This window comes from Lycium barbarum, chromosome 7 (assembly GCF_019175385.1).
Source record: "Lycium barbarum isolate Lr01 chromosome 7, ASM1917538v2, whole genome shotgun sequence".
In the NCBI taxonomy this organism is placed as follows: Eukaryota; Viridiplantae; Streptophyta; class Magnoliopsida; order Solanales; family Solanaceae; genus Lycium; species Lycium barbarum.
The window spans coordinates 123,249,560-123,272,785 of NC_083343.1; the positions used below are offsets into that span (position 1 = coordinate 123,249,560).

Consider the following 23,226-nt stretch of genomic DNA (forward strand, 5'->3'; position numbering starts at 1 on the left):
CTTCAGGAAACACTTATTGGCAAGGAAGTCTTAGAATCTTGACGACGACACTAAAGTGCACATTAAGCGAGGCGAAGTGCTCAACATGTTTTGAGCCTCGCTTCAAGGCTGACAACACTGGATGAAGAAAACGGATCTTCAAATAGTTTTGAAGTGCACAAATGCTGTAGTGAACATATAAGTGGATCTAAGCAACCTACTCAGCAGAAAGAACGAAGTAAAAGTAGTTATCGAAAGACATGGAAAGATAATTGAAGTGATATCAATAACTTTCTGACCTCGCGGCGCAAGAGCAAATTAAGGGATGTACAATAAGCTTTTCTTAAAGAGCCCAAGCAATTCTTGTCAAGACTCTGTAAATAAAGGATAGCGAAAAAGACATCAGAAACTATCAAATAAACAGCAGCAAGTTAAGGAAGAAATTGAATCAGTCTGACCTTCAAATGCTGCAAAAGACGAGCATATGTCCTGCACTTGTATCTAAGATCAGCATGGTCAGGCCTCTTCAATTGTCCACGCTGTTGAATTCATGTTATCAGCTGTCTACAGTAACTACTTACAAAAGAAAGATGATAATTAAGTGAAAAGTAAAAGTTACAGCAGAAGAATACCTGAGAAAAGTAACTCTTATCACTTATCATAAAATCCACCAAACTGGTAAAATAGTTTCTCAAGAATTCAGATGCTCTTCGAACAAACGTCGTTTTCAACTTGTCAAGCTCTGCTCGTTTCTCCTTTACCTACAAGACATTCAAGAACATTTTCACAAGTAAAAGAGAGTACAAACTTTTAAGCAAATTAGAGAAAACATCCACGGCCTATGTGAAATAGTTTATCCGAAAGGCAGGACAACTTGGTTTCACTTCAATTGGCAAACAAGCATTAAAATGTAACGATACGATTTCCATACTTCCCATCTATTTATGGTAATAGATCATAAGCCCCAAATAACCAACACGAAGTTTATCAATAAGAACTAATCAAGGTTCATCAAGGCCAGTCATGTCACATTATACAATTTACAAATACCATGTATTTGCAATAATTCAACCATTTCTTATTTCCCCAAACCACCTGGGAAACAACAGTTTTCGAAGACCTTATCAGGCCGTAAATTGTCCTATGCTTTAATATGTATTCCTATCTATATTAACCTTTTCTACCCTATATGACGAAGCGCAACACTGAAAAAGAAATAACTAGAAGAATCAGAAAGCGAGAAATGAGCAAGTGGACATACAGCTCTCATGTTTCCATAGCTAGGGTCCAAATTAGGAGCCTCAAGACCACGTAAAGCATTAGTTAACCATTCACAAGCCTCAATGTTTTGAAGCATTCTTGTTTCATCAAATGAACCACCTGTTAAAGATGCTGCATACTACAAAACAAGAATGACAAAATAAAAACACTAGTTTATATAAGGGTATCAAGCACGGAGTGTGAGAGAGGGAGACCTCAGAGGGTATACGCAATCTCTCAAGAAGCTTATCAAGTTCCTCAATCAATGCTTTGTTGTTTACTGATTGCATTTCTAGCTTGTTGTTGCGGCTCTCTATCTGCATAGAGAAAGAATCAGCACTAGCAAAGGAGGTCATACATTCAATTAATAGACTGTCAACATTCTAATGCAATTAAATATCTGAATATGTAAATGTAATGTAGCAAACTCAGTCTTACAGCAACTAGAACCATGCTAACATAGAATTATCATCCTTTTTCCCTGGGAGCATATATACAGAAAGATCACACTCCTAAATAACCAAACTTGGTTCAAGTCAGGAAGGAAATAATATTATCTAGGTTTATCCATTGGTCATTCCGTGGGCCAAAAAACTACAAAATCATATATCAGATAGATGCACTAAGGCCTGTGACACAAAATTAATTTTCACATTCAAGAGATTCACAAGTTAAGAGCAAACATAGGCAGATCATATTATAGTAGAAATACATATACAAACCAGTGGACTAAGAAAAGAAAAACTTATCTCTTTGCTGCTAATACTAGATAATAAACTACAGAAGTGAAATGCCAAGAGTCCTACTGATTCAATGTCTTCTCTCATGTGTCTTAGCTTTAAGTTGAAGATGCTCAACCATTCATCCATATCTTCAACACAGCTGGTGGCTGCTTCAAGCCCCTGCAATACCTGCAGGACAAATACTTCAGAGGCAGAAAGATATTGCTCCTACATGGAAAACATGGGATTCTCCCCTAATCTGAGAAGGCAACAAATTAAGTGTTGAGCGTATATCTAAGAACATACATACAGAAAATTGGAGGATTTGGAAGAAAAGCTGAATAAAAGGGGACAGCGAACAACACTAAGGTTGCTGTTAACTACACTTGGTAGAAAAAAAGTTTGACAATGCAAGAGCTGCATAGCCTATTCAAGTATGAGTCTATCGGTAGTTACAAAAGCGACAACAGCAGCAGCTCCTGGAAGAAAATAAAACGAAAAGCTCCTCTGACACAGGTATCAAAATACTAGGAACTCTTTTACCAAATTATTGACTGGTCACCTCATCAATTAATGGCTCATTCTCCAAAATGGCATGCACATTCGCAGCTTCCAACGCTTGAACCTCTCGCTTTAACCGCTCTGAGAAGGCCTCAGCTTCACCAATACCCATTACATAACTGTAGGAAGTCGGAAAAACAAAATCAGGACAAGGAACCAAAATGTTACCCGGATAAATCAGCGATTTCGAAACGAAGAACTACAACTAAATTAACTGAGAAAGCTTGAACTAGAGAACAGCTAACAAGAGAAAGGGAAAAAAAATGAGGTCTATCACTGCTGCTACCTACTGCGTGGTGTTATCCGACACAAATAACCAACACGGGTTTTCAATGAACTGACAGTGTCTTCGGTCCCAGTTTAGGGATCAGACTTGGCATTATATTAGCTATCTAAAAGGTTGGAAACACCCTACCCAAGCATAAAGATGAAGCGAAACCCCTAATATTAATTATAGATGAATCGTCATTCCCTACTGCATGGACAACACAAAGGCATTGGGAGGGACTTGGATCAGCAACTTGCTCACATGACAGAATTTAATTGTGCAGTTTACAATCAACCTTTTTAATTATGGCATAGAGTATTTCGCCCTTCAACCATCTTAACAACCCGCAGCCTTTTTGTACCATGATTATGGACCCTCTATCCTTCCTGGGGCATCTGAGGTTGCAAAATCCTTTATAACAGTGGTGTCCGTCCCAATTTACGCACACTTCAACTATTCCACCAGTACCAGTTACCTCCCACCAACATAGGTACCGGATAATTCTGTCCACCCAATGCTTTTGGCCTCTGCTAGGATTTGAACCTAAGACCTCATGGTTCTCGACTCACTTCATTGACCACTAGGCCACAGCCCATCTACTTGATCAAACATGTCTCATCAGTCATCATAATCTTCGAATACAAAATGTTTTGTTTCCAACACAGTTATGCAAATAGATGAGCGACTCGACTTTAAAAAGCACACACTTTAGACTGTGAGGAACAAAGTGATCCAAGGGTAAAGCTACTAATTATAGACTTGATCTTGAATGATGAGAAAAGAGAAGAATAAGTGGATTCCTCTATGGGGACATATTAATGTTCTCTTTGACTTCTTTTGCATCTCCGCTTTGTAGCAAGACTACCGACCCTTCCTCCTTTTTTTGGGGGGCAATGTATGATAATATGAAAGATTTTGTAGTTGGGAATAGCTTTGATTGTGAAACAATGTCTATAGCGATTCTTCTTTTGTTACTTCTATCTCTCCATTTTTTATTTAATTGCTTCTTTCTTGTTCTTTTTCTTTTCATTTTTGTTCTTCACAGTGACTATTTATTTTTCACGTGTGCGTCTCCTTTTGCTACCTCCTCCTATGATATTTTTTACTTCTCACTTCTGTTCTCTTTTGTTGTCAAGGATCTTTTTGCTTCTTGGTGTTTTTTGCTTCTTTTCTACTATCCAACTCTTGCTTTAAGCTAATTGTTCGGTAATTAACTTGATTGAAACTAATTATCAGTACAATTGCCACAACAATTAAGCGAGAAACTATAAGCCGGTAAAGTTGTCTCCGTGTGACCTATAGGTCACGGGTTTGAGCCGAGGATGCAGCCACTAATGTCTGCATTAGGGTAGGTTGCCTACACCATACCCCTTGGGGTGTGGCCCTTCCCCGGACCCTGCTAACGCGGGATGCTTTGTGCACCAGGCTGCCCCACTACCTCTGTTTCATTTTGTGTCTTAGGTTGACTGGGCACGGAGGTTAAGTAAATAAGACTTTTAAATCTTGTGGTCTTAAGCCAAAGATGTGTATAATATACCAAAATGCCCTTTGAATCTTGCGGTCCTATACATGCCATGTGGAATGTTTGAATTAAGGAATTACTAAATATAGGAAGTGGCATTCTTTGTTAGACATACTAAAAAGGAAAATAAGACACATAATTTATTTTTTTAATAAGGGAAAGTAAGACACATAAATTGGAACAGAGGGAGTAATGTTGTTGAATTCTAGTAGGGATTAACATAGTCATCATTATCTAATGGATACTAAATCAATAATGTCAATTGAAGTTTTCCAGTTATATGTAATATCTGGATTTGGTTTAAGTGTTTTTTTTTAACGAAGAAATTTGTATTTTCTTCAAGTTGCACGCTTCAATTGAAGAGGCACCCCTTAGCTTCTAGATTATCGCTTAAGCCTCAGAAACGTTCTTTTTTATGCTTTTCGCTCTCAAAAACACTGCTTATACAGGAGTCCACGTGAAATAGGTCTTTCTTACAGTTGTTAACACTCCTAAAGCACCTAATTATTACTGCAGGAGACATACTAGCCATTATTATGCAATTGCTCTCACAATTGTGCCAAAGGGATGGCTTTGTCATCAAAAATATTGTGCCAGGGGATGGCTTGTTAATACAGACATAAGCAGCGAACATTTTGAGCCAAAGCTGAGATAATTAAATCAGTGTCAGAAGCGAAAAGCGCAAAATAGCTCTAAGGTCAGCCTGGGGCTTTAAGCGCAAAGCGCAAATAAAGTGTGGGCTTTAATGAAAAAAGGCCCAATGGTGCAAAACTACAAATATATATATGTTTAGTCCAAGATTATTAATAATAAGCATGAATAACAAATATACGAACAAAGAAATTGTAAAAACATTATGATAAAGTGAAATATCAATTATCTAGTGTCACGTCTTCAAGAGAGGCTCATTGGCAAGGAAAAGTATGTCTTAGAGCCTTGATGATGACACTAAAGCGCACATAAAACGAGGCGAAGCGCTTAACATGTTTTGAGCCTCACTTCAGGGCTTAAGCGCGCCTTTGACAACACTGGATTAAATGTCAAAAAAGAGAGAAAAAGAGGTCACATACGTGCCTAAAAGAGCCTCCATGTCTTCCTCCTCTGCTTGAGACACAAGTTCCCTTTCAACAGTTACTTTCATCTCACGTTCTTCCACTGCAGCACTGACAGGCCCATCTTGGAGATTAGTATGTTGTTTGGTAAATGTTGGAGTATTTTCCTACAATAGACTTACATAGATTAGAATTGCATAAAACTCATCAAGCACAAAATTTCATTTTAGTTCCTATTGGGTTGGGGGTCTATATTCATATACCTTCTAAAGAAACATATAAAAGCAACTAGTTGTGAACAAATGTATTTCAAATCAACGAAAGCATGTGTTCACTGTGGATATAAGCAGTGTGTATAAATATGCTCTTCAGAGGCCTTTTTCTTCTTCCTGAAAAGCTATGCTCTTCGAAGGCTTTTGAGGACAGCTTCTTGTTTTTGGTGCAACCATGAGGTCCCTTTTATAATAGATGATCGGTGTCTTTTGTAGAGAACCACAGCTTTTTGTAGATTCTCTACTTTTTGTTATATGTATAACTTGTCTATGTGAGTGTTCCCATATTAATTGAAAAGAATTTGGTATACAACTTGTATTTGTTAGCCACATTAATAAAATTATTGCTTTCTCCACACAAAAAAAAAAAAGGACCATATCCTTTTGAAGAAAATCTAAATAAAGACAAGGAAATGTAGGTGAACAATTTAATTCTGATGACTATTTGCTTTATCATTATGTGTTGCTGATAGTGTGTCCATCTTCAGCTAATAGAAAGTAGATGTGCATAATTAAAAAGAGAACAGGAAAGATCTGTACACTTACACATAGTTAGGAATTTTGTTACATGTCTATCCTAAATCAAAAAATCAGGAGATAACATTAATGGATAAAAACTTAAAATTTAGAACTTTAGGGGGCACCGCACAAGTGGCACGATGCCAGTCAAGGTGACATGATTTAGCAACCATTTAAAACTTTACCAACCATTTCTTTTGTGTTAGGCATATTTGAAATCTCCCTTTTAAGATTCACACAACATCTGATGCACGACATGAGGAGCAAGATTAGTAGCTTTACCAATATATCTTACTGGCAGCTTTACCAATATAGGTTACTGACAGCTTTACCAACATAGGTTACTGACCTCAACAACAAGAGAGTGCAATAGCAAATTTTATAAGATAACAGGAATGACAAACAAGTTCATGGGCACAGAAGATATTCATCTTGAATAAGAAACAGAATGAAGCATGTCAACTTTCCGGAGAGGGGCCTACAGATGTGCTGTTAAGATGTTCAAAATTGCAGAACTATTATATGCACCTTTGCCCAAAGAGCCATCTCCACCACATCAATGCCGACGACCTTGGGGAGACGACCCAAAACATCTTTACAGATGCTTAGAATACAAAGCAATACGCGGTTCCTACAACAATCAAGGAAAAAGTCCATCAGCAACGGAAAAGAAATCATGTCAAGAATTCAGATGAATAGACATAAAATTTTGAAACAAACCTATCATCAACATTACGCATTGTCCACTGAGGTGGAGCGACACTTTGACTTCTGAGATTATCAAAGCCCTACATGAAAAATGCTCCAGAATTAGTTCCAAATATCTTTATTATTGGACTACGGACAACATAGTTCTTCAATGATATTACCAGCATAAATGTACACCCACTTGGATCGTTAGTTACAACCTCCACCTTCGACAGATGCTTAAGCTTGTACAATTTTGCAGGCTACATGTGCAAGCATAACACCATTGTTAGCGAAAACATGACATTTCAACCCGATTTGCTTTAAATGAAAATCACTAGTCCAATATGTTGATTTTGAGAAATCCAATTTGGTTCTTTCCAATGTTTTAAAATGCGAAAGCACAAGGCAAGGTGCTCAAACAATGTTCAGCAAGCAAATTGCTCAAGCTGCCAAGTAGCTACTACTCAAAATTTCTTGAAAATAATTATATATGTTTACAGTAAAGAAAGGGGTGGGGGGAAGGAGCAAAAAGAGATGGAAGGGAAAATTCAGCAAATCATTCGCTTCAAATTAGGGCAACTATTCTTAACGAGACGGAGTTACCATCCCCCAATTAGTAGTAACTTCAAAGATAAAAACAAATAAGAGAACTGATTGCCTGAAAGCAAAACATCAGGAGTAATGTTCAACCCTGGCTGCCTCCAAGCACATTGGTTATGCTTCAGTTTCGCCTTCTATAAGATTGGCTATATCTAGGACAATTCAATAAACATAAATACTTCTAACCAGTTTTATATATCATTATAGCTTCATTATGCACATTATTTAGGTTGAGTAAAAAGAAAAAAAAATAAAGGTTGAGTAAAGAAACTGTCATGTTCAATTCTGTGGCTATATTTGATTATTTTCAACAGAATGAAGTCATAGCTTCAATTTTTGTACTTTTGATAGCCCATAATGAATTCAGAGCATATTCACGTGGGTGGACAACTACACTACATTATCTGGTTATAAGTTCTAAGATTAGTGTTTGAACAGAAGGAAAAAATAGTAAAATAGAATATATCAGAAGTATTTACCTCAAGAACTCCTCCAGTGGAATATTTCAACACATGGAGAAAAGCTTTAGTCCGTTGACCTTTTGCTTTTGCTGCACAAACCACGCATCATGATAGAGGGAACAACCAGAATAACCAACTCTGATCGACAATTTAAAAAGACAAGGAAAGACTGAAAGTACATACAACCCCATTCCATTTTGTGAGGTAAACATTATCTGTTAAAATGCCACAATCATTAGAGGACTTATCTGACAATATTAACAAAAATCTTGGGTGAAGGTAGAGCTTCTCACTCAAAAACTTGACTGTTACTTGAGACATTTGCAAGTGTGTGTCAAAAATAAGCTCGACTTTCATCAACAACCTCTTATCCGAAAAGGGTAAAAAGGGCAGCCCACTGCACTAAACTCCTGCTATGCGCGGGGTCCAGGGAAGGGCCGGACCACAAGGGTCGATTGTACGCAGCCTTACCCTGCATTTATGCAAGAGGCTGTTTCCACGGCTCGAACCCGTGACCTCCTGGTCACATGGCAGCAATCTCTTATCCGAAAAGAGTAAATAAATAAACAATAACACTTCACTCTTAATTCCCTTAGTTGGATACTGACCATTTCCTTCAGCTTGTTTGGAATGGCCAGACAGAATGTGAAAGAGATACAGTTCCTCCTTTCGTCCAACTCCTGAAGATATTTGGATACCCAATTCTTCCTACTCTTTTCTTTTTGGGCTTCCACTCCACTGATTGTTCCACTTTATGTCCCAATCATGGCATGGTTTCATTAATGACAATAACCTTACTAACTACTCATTTCTCCCTCAACCATTCTTTTTTTTTTTTTTAAATAAGGGGGCCTTCGGGCCAACTTGCGCACCTCGACTATTCCATCGAAACCTGTTACCTCTCGCTCATTCCTCCCTCAACCATAACAATTCCAGACAAATACATCATTAAGGTTTTTCAGAGCACTAACTCAAATCACCACCACCATGTCTTACACTACTTAAAACAGTCAACAAAATCATGACAAAAGTCTCTCTATCATACACCTCAGTGAAGCATACTATAAAGAGCTCAGGATAACATCACCAGGGAAAAAGTGAAACAAAATACTAAAAATTGGCAAACAACTAAATAAATCCTACAACAGCAATTATACAAAGCCTTCTTTCGGTTAAAAGGCAGAATTTCATCGTACAAAATACACAACAAAAGTGGGAAACAAAAACATAAAGGATGCTGAAATTTCCTTTTTATATCCATGAACGTGTTGGGAATCATATGCAAGACAACCCTAGAAGGTTGCATAAGAATACAGAACCATGGAAAATGGCCAGCTCCTATGACAGACTAACAGTCGCATTCATGCAACTTGCACAAAGTCAACAGCTTGTATAAGCTCATATTGGCATCGTTAGTTATGCTTACTCTAGCAGAGTGACCTTTGTTTACTTCCATAAATGACACTTGTACACAGACTCTGCTCAATCTTTTCAGCAGAACAAACTACTATAACAGCATTTAGTCTTTTTATTTTTTTTGAGAAGGGAATCTATTGATTTTTCTCTCTCTTCCAACGGTAACTTTACACCACCACTGCGAATCTTGTTCTCCGACCGCCATCCCGGCGGCAAGGTAGAGCACAGGTAAGGGATCCCACTTCTCTCTTCCCCCACACCCTTCTTCTCTTTCCTCCACACTTTCTCTCTCTCCCCCCTCTTCTATCCTTCTCTATCTTGTACCCCCTTTTCTGGTCGGAGTCCGACGTCCGGCGCTGGAGAACACTCCACCGCTGTTCCCCTTCTTTCTTTATCTCTCTCTCGCTAGCGCTCGCTCTCTCTCTCTGCGTGGGTGTGTGCGCGCTCGTGTCTGTGAACAGTAGCGCCGGCGAAGAGCACGGCAGTGTCTCCGGCCAGCTTTCCGGTGAGCCCACTGATCCGGTGAACTACCCACAGGTTCTATCTTTCCATCTTTATTATTTTATAATTTGGTACTATCTATCAATTCTTAGACTTAATATTGCCAGTAGGTTGTTTTGCTTTACAATACGTTGCTGATTGTCTCTGTTGCTTGATTTACTTGATTTACATTGTTTGCCGGCTTGCTTTTCATTTGAGATTCTTGCTTTTATTTTTATTTGCTGCAGTTCGAAATTGCTTTTGCCTGCTTGCTTCATTTTCAGACCTTTAGTTTTCCATCCGATTGCATCTCTTAATTCTCTGTTTTTATCCTTGTAGCTAATTTACATTTTTGCATTACTTATATTGTTCTTGTCGTAGTATTTAGACTTTCATCTAGATTATTGCTAAATTGTGTTTTAGTATTGATTCTTGCCTATTTGAGTAGTTTATATTTGCTTTACTAGCTTTGGTAGACGATGGTAGACTAGGGTCATGTTCTCGGACAGGGGTGATGGTTGGAGGGGGTAGGTGGGTTAAGGGAGTTTCTAGTTTGCGAGTAGGGTCTTGGAATATTGGGACTTTATCGGGGAAGTCCATTGAACTAGTTAAGATTCTTAAGAAGAGGAGGATTAATATAGCTTGTATCCAGGAGACTAAATGGGTAGGATCCAGGGCTAAAGATGTGGACAAGTATAAGCTATGGTTCTCAGGTAGGTCGAGGGATAGGAATTGGGTAGGCATTTTAGTAGATAGTGACTTAAGAGACCAGGGGGTAGGGGTTAAGAGGGTTAATGATAGGATGATGACGATTAAGCTGGTCGTTGGAGGGTTTATTTTGCACATTATTAGTGCTTACGCGCCTCAAGCGGGCTTGGGAGAGGAAGAGAAGAGACGTTTTTGGGAGGATTTGGATGAGATGGTGGGAGGTATACCGCCCACTGAGAAGCTATTCATAGGAGGAGATTTCAATGGACACATCGGGTCAATTTCGGGGGGATATGACAATGTGCATGGAGGTTGTGGTTTCGGGGACAGGAATGGAGGAGGAGTTGCACTGTTCGATTTCGCAAAAGCCTCTGGGTTGGTGGTAGCCAATTCGAGTTTTCCGAAGAAGGAGGAGCACTTGGTAACCTTTCGTAGTTCGGTGGCTAAGACGCAAATAGACTTTTTACTCCTTAGGAAGGGCGATAAAGGTCTCTGTAAAGACTGCAAGGTGATTCCGAGTGAGAGCCTAACGACCCAGCATAAGCTCTTGGTGATGGACTTGGAGATCAAGATGAGGAAGAGAAAGAAGGTTATGGATGACAAGCCTAGGATCAAATGGGGGAGTTTGACCATGATGGGTGCCCTGGAGATGGGGGAGAAGTTGAGGGCTATGGGAGCTTGGGAGAGTAGTGGGGAGGCGACCGTCATTTGGGATAGGACGGCCAGTTGCATCAGGGAAGGAGCTAGAGAGGTGCTGGGGGTCTCGAAGGGTAGTCGTTGCCGGCACCGAGGGGACTGGTGGTGGAATGGATAAGTTCAAGAGAAGGTAGAAGCAAAGAAGGTAGCGTATGCGAAGTTGGTAGACAGCAAGGATGATGAGAAGAAGCGTACGAATAGGGAATTGTATAAGATGGCGTGGAAGGAGGCAAAGTTATCGATTATAGCGGGAAAAACAGCAGCTTTTGAACACCTGTATGCAAAACTAGAGGACAAAGGCGGGGGATAAGAAGTTGTACCGACTAGCCAAGGCGAGGGAGAGGAGGGCGCGTGACTTGGATCAGGTGAAGTGCATCAAGGACGAGGATGGCAGGGTACTGGTAGAGGACGCTCTCATTAGACAGAGATGGCAATCATACTTCCACAAACTCTTGAACGACGAAGGGGACAAAGACATTGCGTTGGGAGATTTGGAGTACTCCGAGAGGTGTCGTGATTTTGGATATTGTAGGAGTATAAAGTTTGAGGACGTTAAGGGCGTTGTTCGTAGGATGAGTAGGGGAAGAGCGACCGGGCCTGACGAGATTCCTGAGGAATTTTGGAAGACTGCAGGCAGGGCAGGTCTGGAGTGGTTGACTCGGTTATTTAATGTCATCTTTAAGACGGCTAAGATGCCCGAAGAATGGCGATGCAGTACAATGATTCTATTGTACAAGAACAAGGGCGACATTCAAAGTTGCAACAACTACAGAGAGGTCAAGCTGCTAAGCCACACTATGAAAGTGTGGGAAAGGGTGGTGGAGATGAGAGTGCGGAGAGACGTGTCTATTTCAGAGAACCAGTTCGGATTCATGCCGGGACGCTCTACCACAGAAGCTATTCATCTTGTACGGAGACTGGTGGAGCAATATAGGGAGAGGAAGAGGGACTTACACATGGTGTTCATCGACCTAGAAAAGGCATACGACAAAGTGCCGAGAGAGGTTCTATGGAGATGCTTGGAGGCTAGAGGTGTACCTGTGGCGTACAGTAGGGAGATCAAGAACATGTATGATGGGGCCAAGACCAAGGTAAGGACTATGGGAGGAGACTCGAAGCACTTCCCAGTTATGATGGGGTTGCACCAGAGATCAGCTCTTAGCCCATTTTTATTTTCCTTGGTGATGGATGGATTGACGAGACAAATTCAAGGTGAGGTGCTATGGTGTATGTTATTCGCGGATGACATAGTCCTGATTGACGAGACTCGCAGCGGAGTTAATGCTAAGCTGGAGGTTTGGAGACAAACTCTAGAGTCTAAAGGGTTCAAGTTGAGTAGGACCAAGACAGAGTACTTGGAGTGCAAGTTTAGCGATATAGTGCATGAAGCTGACGTGGAAGTGAAGCTTGGCACCTAGGTCATACAGAAGATAGATAGTTTCAAGTATCTTGGGTCTATTATACAAGGAAATTGGAAGATTGATGATGACGTCACACACCATATTGGAGCAGGGTGGATGAAATGGAGGCTTGCCTCCGGAGTGTTGTGCAACAAGAAGGTGCCACCAAAACTCAAAGGTAAGTTCTACAAAGTGGTGGTTAAGCCGACTATGTTGTATGGGGCGGAGTGTTGGCCAGTCAAAAAGTCTCACGTTCAGAAGATGAAAGTGGCGGAAATGAGAATGCTGCGATGGATGTGTGGGAACACTAGGAGCGATAGGATTAGGAATGAAGTTATCCGAGACAAGGTAGGAGTAGCCTCGGTGGAGGACAAGATGCGGGAAGCGAGGCTGAGATAGTTTGGGCATGTGATGCGGAGAGATACAAATGCCCCAGTGCGGAGGTGCGAGAGGCTGGCTATGGACGGTTTCAGAAGAGGTAGAGGTAAGCCGAAGAAGTATTGGGGAGAGGTGATTAGACAGGACATGGCGCATCTTCAGCTTACCGAGGACATGACCTTAGATAGGAGGGAATGGAGGACTCAGATCAGGGTAGAAGGCTAGTAGATAGTCGCATTTATCCTTTCTTGCGAGTAGTTGCATTGATCTTTAGTTTCTTGCCCTTTGATTTATGCGAGTATTTGTTTGCACAGAATGGTTTATCATGGCTTATTCACTTTCGTTGTTTTCATTTTCATAATTGCTTTGAATTGTTTACCCGTATCTAACCTTTCCTATGCTTTTTCTTGAGCCGAGGGTCTTCCGGAAACAGCCTCCCTACCTAAGGTAGGGGTAAGGTCTGCGTACAATCTACCCTCCCCAGACCCCACATTGTGGGACTCACTGGGTATGTTATAGTTGTTGTTGTATTTTTTTGAGAAGGTAACAGTTGTATCTATAGACTAAACCAGCACATAGGTTGTGCTGAAAACCATATTTACATCAGGCAAAAGGAAAACACTGATCCAACATTCTAACAAGATCCTAGAATATCTATAATGGACTCAGTATCTTCTGGATAAATCTGCTTACACCAGAAACAAAAAAGTCTAATGCAATTCAGTTTGATCTTTTGTACTTCATTGCTGCTGTCCTCAAAACACATTGAATTCCTTTCTTTCCAAATTGTCCACCAGATGCAGACTGGAACAATCCTCAATCTATCAATCTATCTCTGTCTGCAGCTCCTATTCCTGCTTCCTCCCAGCTATATAGTACTTCAGTAATCTTGTTTGGCATTACCCAAGACAAGCCTCTAAGGTTAACAAAAATCCTCCAAAGCTGGTCTGTTATCTTGCATTGTAAAAATAGATGGCTTACTGTTTCAGTCTCTTCACCACATAGATAGCATCTGGAACAAAGAGAGAACTTCCTCTTTTTAAGATTTTCCTGAGTTAAAACAGCTTCCCTTGCCAACAAACAAGTGAAACATGCTACTTTGTATGGTATTTTCACTTTCCATATATGCTTCCAAGGCCAATGTTGCACCTGTTGATTACCTTGGTTCCAAAGTTTGTATGCTGTATTCACTTTAAATATGCCTTTACCGTCTTCTTTCCACCATAGTTTATCTACTCCATCATGAGTGCCTTTGAACTCTTCCAACTTTTTAAAGAACTCAGTCAGTGTGTCAATTTCCCAGTCATTAAAATTCCTCCTAAACTGAGTGTTCCATCCTTGAGGAGTCCATGTTTCAGCTACAGACTCTTGTTGCTGTACACAGCCAGCCCATATAACAGAATTTACTCTTTTCCTTTCTGTTTTTCCCCCTTTCCTTATATGGAAAACCCACCCGCCCAAACCCTCCAACCCAAAAGCCAAATAGTTGCCTAATCCACGACTTCATGGTTACTCTTCTCCTTCCTCGAAAACGGTTAGCCACAACTAAAACATCCAGCTTCTTCTAAGCTAAGCTAAGGTCTTCGCACATCTCATTCTTGAGCAGTAGCATACAAATCTTCTTTCAACCGTTCCAATTTTACCAGATACTCCTCAAAGAGCTGAGCTAGCTAAAGTCTTATTGAGCTCATTTCTATCTCTTGAAGTAACTCCATAAACTAGATTTCATCAACTTGAAACAGATCATGCAGTAATACAAGTATAATCCAGTGTTATTAAAAGCGAAAAGCACAAAAAGCTCTAAGGTTAGCTGGGGCTTTAAGCGCAAAGCACAAGTAAGGTATGGGCTTTAATGAAAAAAAGAGCAATGGTGAAAAAATATAAATATATATATGTTTAGTCCAAGACTAATAATAATAAGCATGAACAACAAATATATTGACCAAGAAATTGTAAAAACATTACAGTAAAGTGAAATATCAATTATCTAGTGTCACCTCTTCAAGAGAACCTCATTGTCAAGGAAAAGTATGTCTTAGAGCCTTGTTGATCACACTGAAGCGCAAATAAAGTGAGGCGAAGCGCTCAACATGTTTTGAGCCTCGCTTCAGGGCTTAAGCGTGCTTTAAGCGCGCCTTTGACAACACTGGTATAATCAACAGAATCATCCAGCTTTACCATACATAAATCAGTCATAATTCAACCGAGTAAGTTTCCATATCCATCCGTTTCTACTCTAACAAGTTTCAATATTACTAAATAAACTGTCGATTTAAACTTAGAAGTTAACTAAATCTAGACAATAACATAGATTACGTATTGGAAATGGCGATTTACTTTACATAAATAAATTATAAATCAACCGAGTAAGTTTCATATCCATTCAGTTCAATTCTAACACATTTTATTACTACTAAATAAACTATCTATTCTAAACTTAGAAGTTAACTAAATCTGGACAAATAACATAGATTACGTACTGGAAATGGTAATAACTCTGGGTTTAGCGGAAATATCCTTCTCTGTATCGTTCCAATTTTATCAAATTTCAGTATTATTATTAAATAAACTGTCTACAAAACTAGAAGTTAAGTAAATCCAGTTAAGGTCTTATTTAGCTCATTTCTAGCTCTTGAAGCAACTCAACAAACTCAATTTCATCAAATTGAAACAGATCACACAGTAATACAAGTATAAACAATGGAATCGCCGAGCTTTACTTTACATAAATCAACCGAGTAAGTTTCCATATCCATTCCGTGCAATTCTAACACATTTCATTATAAAACTAGAAGTTAACTAAATCAGGACATATAAGAGAGATTACGTACTTGAAATGGTGATAACTCAGGGTTTTGCGGAAATATTGTTCTTTGTATTATTCCAATTTTATCTAATATCCGGAAATAGACCTAAGCTAGCTAAGGTCTTATTGAGCTCATTTCTAGCTGTTGAAGCAACTCAACAAACTAGATTTCATCAACTTGAAACAGATCACGCAGTAATACCAGTGTTATCAAAAGCGAAAAGCGCAAAAAAGCTCTAACGTCAGCTGGGGCTTTAAGCGCAAAGCGCAAATAAAGCGTGGGTTTTAATGAAAAAAAGCACAATGGTGCAAAAGTACAAATATATATAAGTTTAGTCCAAGACTAATAATAATAAGCATGAATTACAAATATATGAACAAAAAAATTGTAAAAGCATTACGATAAAGTGAAATATCATTCATCTAGTGTCAACTCTTCAAGAGAGGCTCATTGGCAAGAAAAGTTATGTCTCAGAACCTTGATGACAACACTGAAGCGCACATAAAGCGAGGCGGAGCGCTCAACATGTTTTGAGCCTCGCTTCAGGGCTTAAGCGCGCTTTAAGCGCGCCTTTGACAACACTGAGTAATACAAGTAGAAACACCAGAATCACACAGCTTTTCTTTACATAAATCAACCTAGCAAGTCAACTATCCATTCCGTTCAATTTTATCACGTATCCCTAACGTGACCTGACCTAGCTAAGCTCTTAAAGAGCTCATTTTTGGCTCTTGAAGCAACTGAACAAACTTGACTCCATCAAATTGAAACAGATCACGTAGTAATACATAGTAGAAACAACAGAATCCAGTGTAAATTTTTACCAAGCAAGTTTTGCATATCCGTTCAGCTCAATTCTAATAAATTTCATTATTATGTAATAAACTGTCTATATAAGCTTAGAAGTTAACTAAATCTGGAGATAGCATAGATAACGTACTGGAAATGGCGATAACTCTGGGTTTAGCTGTGTGACTACAACCAAATTTTCCAGTTTTAGCCCAGATCCCACGGCTCTTGGCGACTCTGATGGACATAACAATCTTCTGTTTAGTGCTTTCTAAAGCTGCCTCACAAGCTCTCCTTAATTCCTCGTCATCGACACTCGATTTCATAATTACTAAATAAACTGTCTATTCTAAACTTAGAAGTTAACTAAATCTGGAGAATAACACAGATTACGTAATGGAAATGGAGATAACTCTGGATATCTCATCCTCGAGCAGTACTTAACAAATCTTCTCTATACCATTCCAATTCTATCAGATATAGCTAAAGCAACTGAACAAACTTGATTTCACCAAATTGAAACAGATCACACAGTAATACAAGTATAAACAACAGAATCACTCAACTTTACTTTGCATAAATCAACTGATTAAGTTTCCATATCCATTCCGTTCAATTCTAACACATTTCATTACTAATAAATGAAGTTCACTAAATCTGGACAATTAGCATAGATTACATACTGGAAATGGTGATAACTCTAGGTTTAGCAGCGTGACTACAACCTAATTTGAGCTCATTTATAGCACTTGAAGCAACTCAACAAACTTGATTTCATCAAATTGAAACAGATCACACAGTAATACAAGTATAAACAACAGAATCACTCAACTTTACTTTGCATAAATCAACTGATTAAGTTTCCATATCCATTCCGTTCAATTCTAACACATTTCATTACTATTAAATGAAGTTCACTAAATCTGGACAATTAGCATAGATAACATACTGGAAATGGTGATAACTCTAGGTTTAGCGGTGTGACTACTGACTACAACCTAATTTGGGCTCATTTATAGCAATTGAAGCAACTCAACAAACTTGATTTCATCAAATTGAAACAGATCACACGGTAAAACAAGTAAAAACAACATAATCGCCAAGCTTTACTTTACATAAATCAATCATAAATCAACCGAGCAAGTTTCCATGTCCATTCCGTTCAATTCTAACACATTTCAACTGTCCATTTAAAACTAGAAGTTAACTAAATCTGGGCAATAACACAGATCATGGACTGGAAATGGCGATAACTCTGGGTTATTCTAAATATTAAGTTATTCTAATCCAATTTAACTTCAAAGAATAGTCAAATTGACTCCCGATAAAGAAAAACATAACAACTAATTTGGGACTGAGGGAGTACCTTACAAATCTTCTCTATCATTCCAATTTTATCAAACATCCTGAAGACACCTAAGCTAGCTAAGGTCTTCTTAAGCTCATTTTTAGCTCCTATGTTACGCGGACTCTCCGTTTTTGGTGCCGATCCCGTCTTGACACGGGTAGGGAGCAGGATACATCCGGGATACGGTCAACCAAGTTCGGATACTTTGACCGAAGTCCATCGACAAATTTTGGATTGACATTTTGATTTCTCAAAATTAAAGATAAAACAGATTTAAGATAAGGGAAATGACATACCTTCAATATTATAGTAGTACTTTTGTCTCATTTTTGCTGCTTCGAGTTTCATAGACTATACATGTAAGTTTTTCATAGAATATCTCTTAACATTTATAGCTCTACTCTTTAAAATTTTGACTTTTCTTAGCCGAATCCCCTCACCCGTATCCATACTCGGATCCGCACCCCCAAATCTTATAATTTAGATTTTGTTGAATCCGACACTTGGATCCGTACCCGTATCGGATACCCACACCCGAGTCCGAGCAACTTAGCCTAGCTCTTGAAGCAACTCAATAAACTTGATTTCATCAAATGAGTATAGTTTCCATATCCATTTCGTGCAATTCTAACACAATTCATCATCCTAACAACTAAGTAATAACTGTCTATTGAAGTTAACTAAATCTGGACAATAAGAGAGATAACGTAGTGGAAATGGCTATAACTCTAGGTTTGGCAGTGTGACTCCGACCTAATTTGTCAGTTTTGGCCCAGATCCCACGGCTCTTAGCCACTCTGATAGACATAACGATCTTCTGTTTAGTGCTTTCTAAAGCCCCTTCACAAGCTCTCCTCAACTCCTCGTCATCAGCACTCGATTTCATAATTACTAAATAAACTGTCTATTCTAAACTTAGAAGTTACCTAAATCTAGAGAATAACACAGATTACGTACTGTAAATGGCGATAACTCTGGGTATCTCATCCTCGAGCTGTACGTTTCAAATCTAATCTATATAGTTCCAATTTTATTAGATATCCCTAAAGATACCCGAGCTAGCTCTAAGGTCTTATTGAGCTCATTTGTAGCACTTGAAGCAAATGAACAAACTTGATTTTCATCAAATTCAAACAGATCATGCAGTAATACATAGCACAAATGACAGAATAAATCAATCATAAATCAACCGAGTAACTTTCCACATCCATTCTGTTTCTATTCTAACAAATTTCATTAGTACTAAATAAACTGTCTATATAAAACTAGAGTCCCGATTAGTAGTATTGTTGTTGGTCACTCCCTTACTAACAGTGACGCTGGTGTCCTCTGAGCGGTAGTTCCGCTGTCATTAGAGTTCAACATAGATTACGTACTGGAAATGGTGATAACTCTGTGTTTAGTGGAAATATCCCTCTCTATCATTCCAATTTTATCAAATATCCGGAAATACACATGAGCTAGCTGAAGTCTTATTGAGCTCATTTCCAGCACTTGAAGCAACTAAACAAACTCGATTTCATCAAATTGAAACAGATCATGCAGTAATACAAGAAAGAACCGAGTAAATCAATCACAAATCATCCGAGTAAGTTTCCATATCCATTTCCGTTTCAATTCTAACACATTTCATTATTAATAAACAATCTGTCAATTTAACTTAGAAGTTTAACTAAATCTGGAAAAATAACAAAGATTAAGTACTGGAAATAGCGATAACTCTAGGTTTAGCTGTGTAACTACTACCTAAACAGATCACGCAGAGCTTTACTTTACATAAACCAACCGAGTAAGTTTCTGTTCAACTCTAACACATTTCATTGTTACTGAACAAACTGTTCATTTAAACTTAGAAGTTTAACTAAATCTGGGCAAAATAACATAGTTAACGTACTGGAAATGGCGATAACTCTAGGTTTAGCAGTGTGAAACAGATCACACAGTATTACATCGTAGAAACAACAGGATCACTCAGCTTTACTTTACATAAATCAATCATAAATCAACCAAGTAATTCAGTTGAATTCTAACACGTTTCATTATACTAAATAATAACTATCCATTAAAGTTAACTAAATCTGGACAGATAACATAGATTTACGTACTGGAAATGGCGATAACTCTAGGTTTAGCGGTATGACTACAACCTAATTTGGCAGTTTTAGCCCAGATCCCATGGCTCTTAGCGACTCTGATAGACATAACGATCTTCTGTTTTGTGCTTTCTAAAGCTGCCTCACAAGCTTTTCTCAATTCCTCGTCATCCGCACTCGATTTCATAATTACTAAATAAACTGTCTATTTAAACTTAGAAGTTAACTAAATCTGGAGTGTAACACAGATTACGTAGTGGAAATGGCAATAACTCATCCTCGAGCAGTACTTAACAACTCTTCTCTATACCGTTCCAATTCTATCAGATATAGCTAAAGCAACTAAATAAACTTGATTTCATCAAATCGAAACAGATCACGCAGTAAATACATAGTATAAACAACAAAATCGCCTAACTTTACTTTACATAAATCAACCGAGCAAGTTTCTGTATCCATTCCGTTCAATTCTAACACATTTCATTACTACTAAATGAAGTTTAACTAAATCTGGACAATTAGCATAGATAACGTACTTGAAATAGCGATAACTCTAGGTTTAGCTGTATGAGTACGACCTAATTTTGAGCTCATTTCTCGCTCTTGAAGCAACTCAACAAACTTAATTTCATCTAATTGAAACAGATCACTCAATAATACAAGTATAAACAACAGAATCAACCGAGCAAGTTTCCATATCAATTCCGTTCAATTTTAACACATTTCATTACTACTAAATGAAGTTTAACTAAATCTGGACAAATAACATAGATTACGTACTGGAAATAGCGATAACTCTAGGTTTAGCAGCGTGACTATGACCTAATTTGAGCTCATTTCTCGCTCTTAAAGCAACTCAACAAACTTAATTTCATCAAATTGAAACAGATCACGCAGTAATACAAGTATAAACAACAGAATCAACCGAGCAAGTTTCCGTATCCATTCCGTTCGATTCTAACACATTTCATTACTACTAAATGAAGCTCACTAAATCTGGACAATTAGCATAGATTACGTACTGGAAATAGCGATAACTCTAGGTTTAGCAGCGTGACTATGACCTAATTTGAGCTCATTTCTCGCTCTTAAAGCAACTCAACAAACTTAATTTCATCAAATTGAAACAGATCACGCAGTAATACAAGTATAAACAACAGAATCAACCGAGCAAGTTTCCGTATCCATTCCGTTCGATTCTAACACATTTCATTACTACTAAATGAAGCTCACTAAATCTGGACAATTAGCATAGATTACGTACTGGAAATAGCGATAACTCTAGGTTTAGCAGCGTGACTACAACCTAATTTTGAGCTCATTTCTCTCGCTCTTGAAGCAACTCAACAAACTTAATTTCATCTAATTAAAACATATCACTCAATAATACAAGTATAAACAACAATTATCAAAAAAAAAAAAAATACGAGTATAAACAACAGAATCATCCAGCTTTACTTTACATAAAATCTATAACGTCCAATTCTAACACATTTCAACATTATACTAAATAAACTGTCAATTTAAACTTAGAAGTTAACTAAATCTGGAGAAATAACATAGATTTAAGTGTGACTACGACCTAAACAGCAGATCACAGAGAGCTTTACTTTACATAAATCAACCGAGTAAGTTTCATTGTTACTAAATAAAACTGTACATTTAAAATTAAAAGTTAGTAACTAAATCTGGAGTAATAACATACTTGAAATGGCGATAACTCTAGGTTTAGCTGTATGAGTACGACCTAATTTGGCAGTTTTAGCCCAGATCCCACGGCTTTTAGCAACTCTGATGGACATAAAGATCTTCTGTTTAGTGCTTTCTTCACAAGCTCTCCTCAATTCCTCGTCATCAGCACTCGATTTCGCCATTTTTTTTTTCTCTCAAGTTAGATTTCCTCTTTCTCTGTATGTATATGTATATTTTACAGCTTAGAAAAGTTGTAGGGACTTTGATTTTTCTCCCTTTTTCCAAGGAATAGTCTAACTTTTTCTTCCTTAGTTTTTTTTCTTTCTTTTTCTTTTTTATTATTATTACTATTGGAAAAGACCGGTTGAGTCAAATTTAAACGGTTAAAATCTATTATTTCTTCTATCTTTTTAAATTTTCGCACACTACTAATTAAATAGGCTTTTGGCCATAGAAACCAAAAAAAATGGAATTTTGGGGTTGGAGTTGGAGTTGGAGTTGTGTTTGGCCATAGTTTTTGAAATTATATTTTTTGTTGAAATGTAGTTGTTTTGGTTGTGAAAAAAGTATAATTTTTTAAAAAAATAAGTTTTTCTTGTTTTTGGAATTCCGGAATGCAGCTTCAAGTTGTATTTGGAATTTTCATGATCAAACGTTGATTCCGGAAAAAAGTGGGAAAAAAATCCGAAATAAAGTGAATAATTTTTATGGTCAAACGGGCTCTAAATATTGTAGTCTTAATTATACAAATATTTGTCTAATTTTTTCTTTATTTGTTTTTGAAAGTCTCACTTGATTAACGCTCCCTCCAGCTAAAAAAGAGTTTTCACTTAGCCATTTGCAGTTTTGCACACCTCTTAAAAAAATACTAACTCTTAGCCAAAAATAGATAATTTGACTAAACTGCCTCTAATTAAATAGGTATTGGGATTGGATCACATAACACTTAATAGGGTCGAATATGAAAAAATAAGCTTAATTCTTTTTTGATTTGATAAATGGACATTCTTTTTTATCCAAGAAAAAAAATGTTAAGTGGACACTTTTTTTTATCCGGAGGGAGCAATAATGATTATAAAATCGAGAAAAAGAGTGATCACGACATGTTGGCTTTCTACTATTTTGAAATATTTATAGTTTGTCAAGATATTAATATCTGAAATTGGATGGAATATTCTATTTTATCAAAAGGATAATTTAGTTTAAATTCAGACAAGTTATAAGATGAATAGTCACTGAATATAAATTACATTGCAACCTATCCAAAATTACTTGGATCAAGATGTGTTTCAATATGGGTATAGTCCACCAAATTAAAACAAAAAAAAATTACATTTTTAATCTCTAATTAAACAATAGAGTTAATAAGAAATTTTTTCATTGATTATACAACACACAAAACAACGACGTACACTTTTTTCATGGTAATAGTCAAATCTTTTCTTCTTTGTTAAAAAAAATCCGGTTGTTGACTTATTAAACTACTCGCTTTTGTATGTTTAATAATTAAGCG

The 23,226-nt window shown here is 37.7% G+C and overlaps 1 protein-coding gene across 1 annotated transcript in view; it reads right to left on the reverse strand.

Annotated features, from left to right (window-relative positions):
* LOC132604116 (exocyst complex component SEC3A-like) overlaps nt 1-22,001 on the reverse strand; it is a 28,989-nt gene extending 6,988 nt beyond the window's left edge. Inside the window, exons 1-13 of the mRNA XM_060317462.1 lie at nt 21,727-22,001; nt 7,925-7,995; nt 7,025-7,105; nt 6,876-6,943; nt 6,684-6,786; nt 5,383-5,531; nt 2,524-2,641; nt 2,046-2,150; nt 1,455-1,556; nt 1,241-1,378; nt 612-740; nt 438-518; nt 279-353 (exon numbers count right to left, since the gene is read on the reverse strand). Of these exons, the coding sequence (XP_060173445.1) occupies nt 279-353; nt 438-518; nt 612-740; nt 1,241-1,378; nt 1,455-1,556; nt 2,046-2,150; nt 2,524-2,641; nt 5,383-5,531; nt 6,684-6,786; nt 6,876-6,943; nt 7,025-7,105; nt 7,925-7,995; nt 21,727-21,895 (1,389 nt within the window). The 5' untranslated portion in view covers nt 21,896-22,001. The remainder of the gene's footprint in view (nt 1-278; nt 354-437; nt 519-611; nt 741-1,240; nt 1,379-1,454; nt 1,557-2,045; nt 2,151-2,523; nt 2,642-5,382; nt 5,532-6,683; nt 6,787-6,875; nt 6,944-7,024; nt 7,106-7,924; nt 7,996-21,726) is intronic.
* Between the last annotated feature and the right edge of the window lie 1,225 nt (nt 22,002-23,226).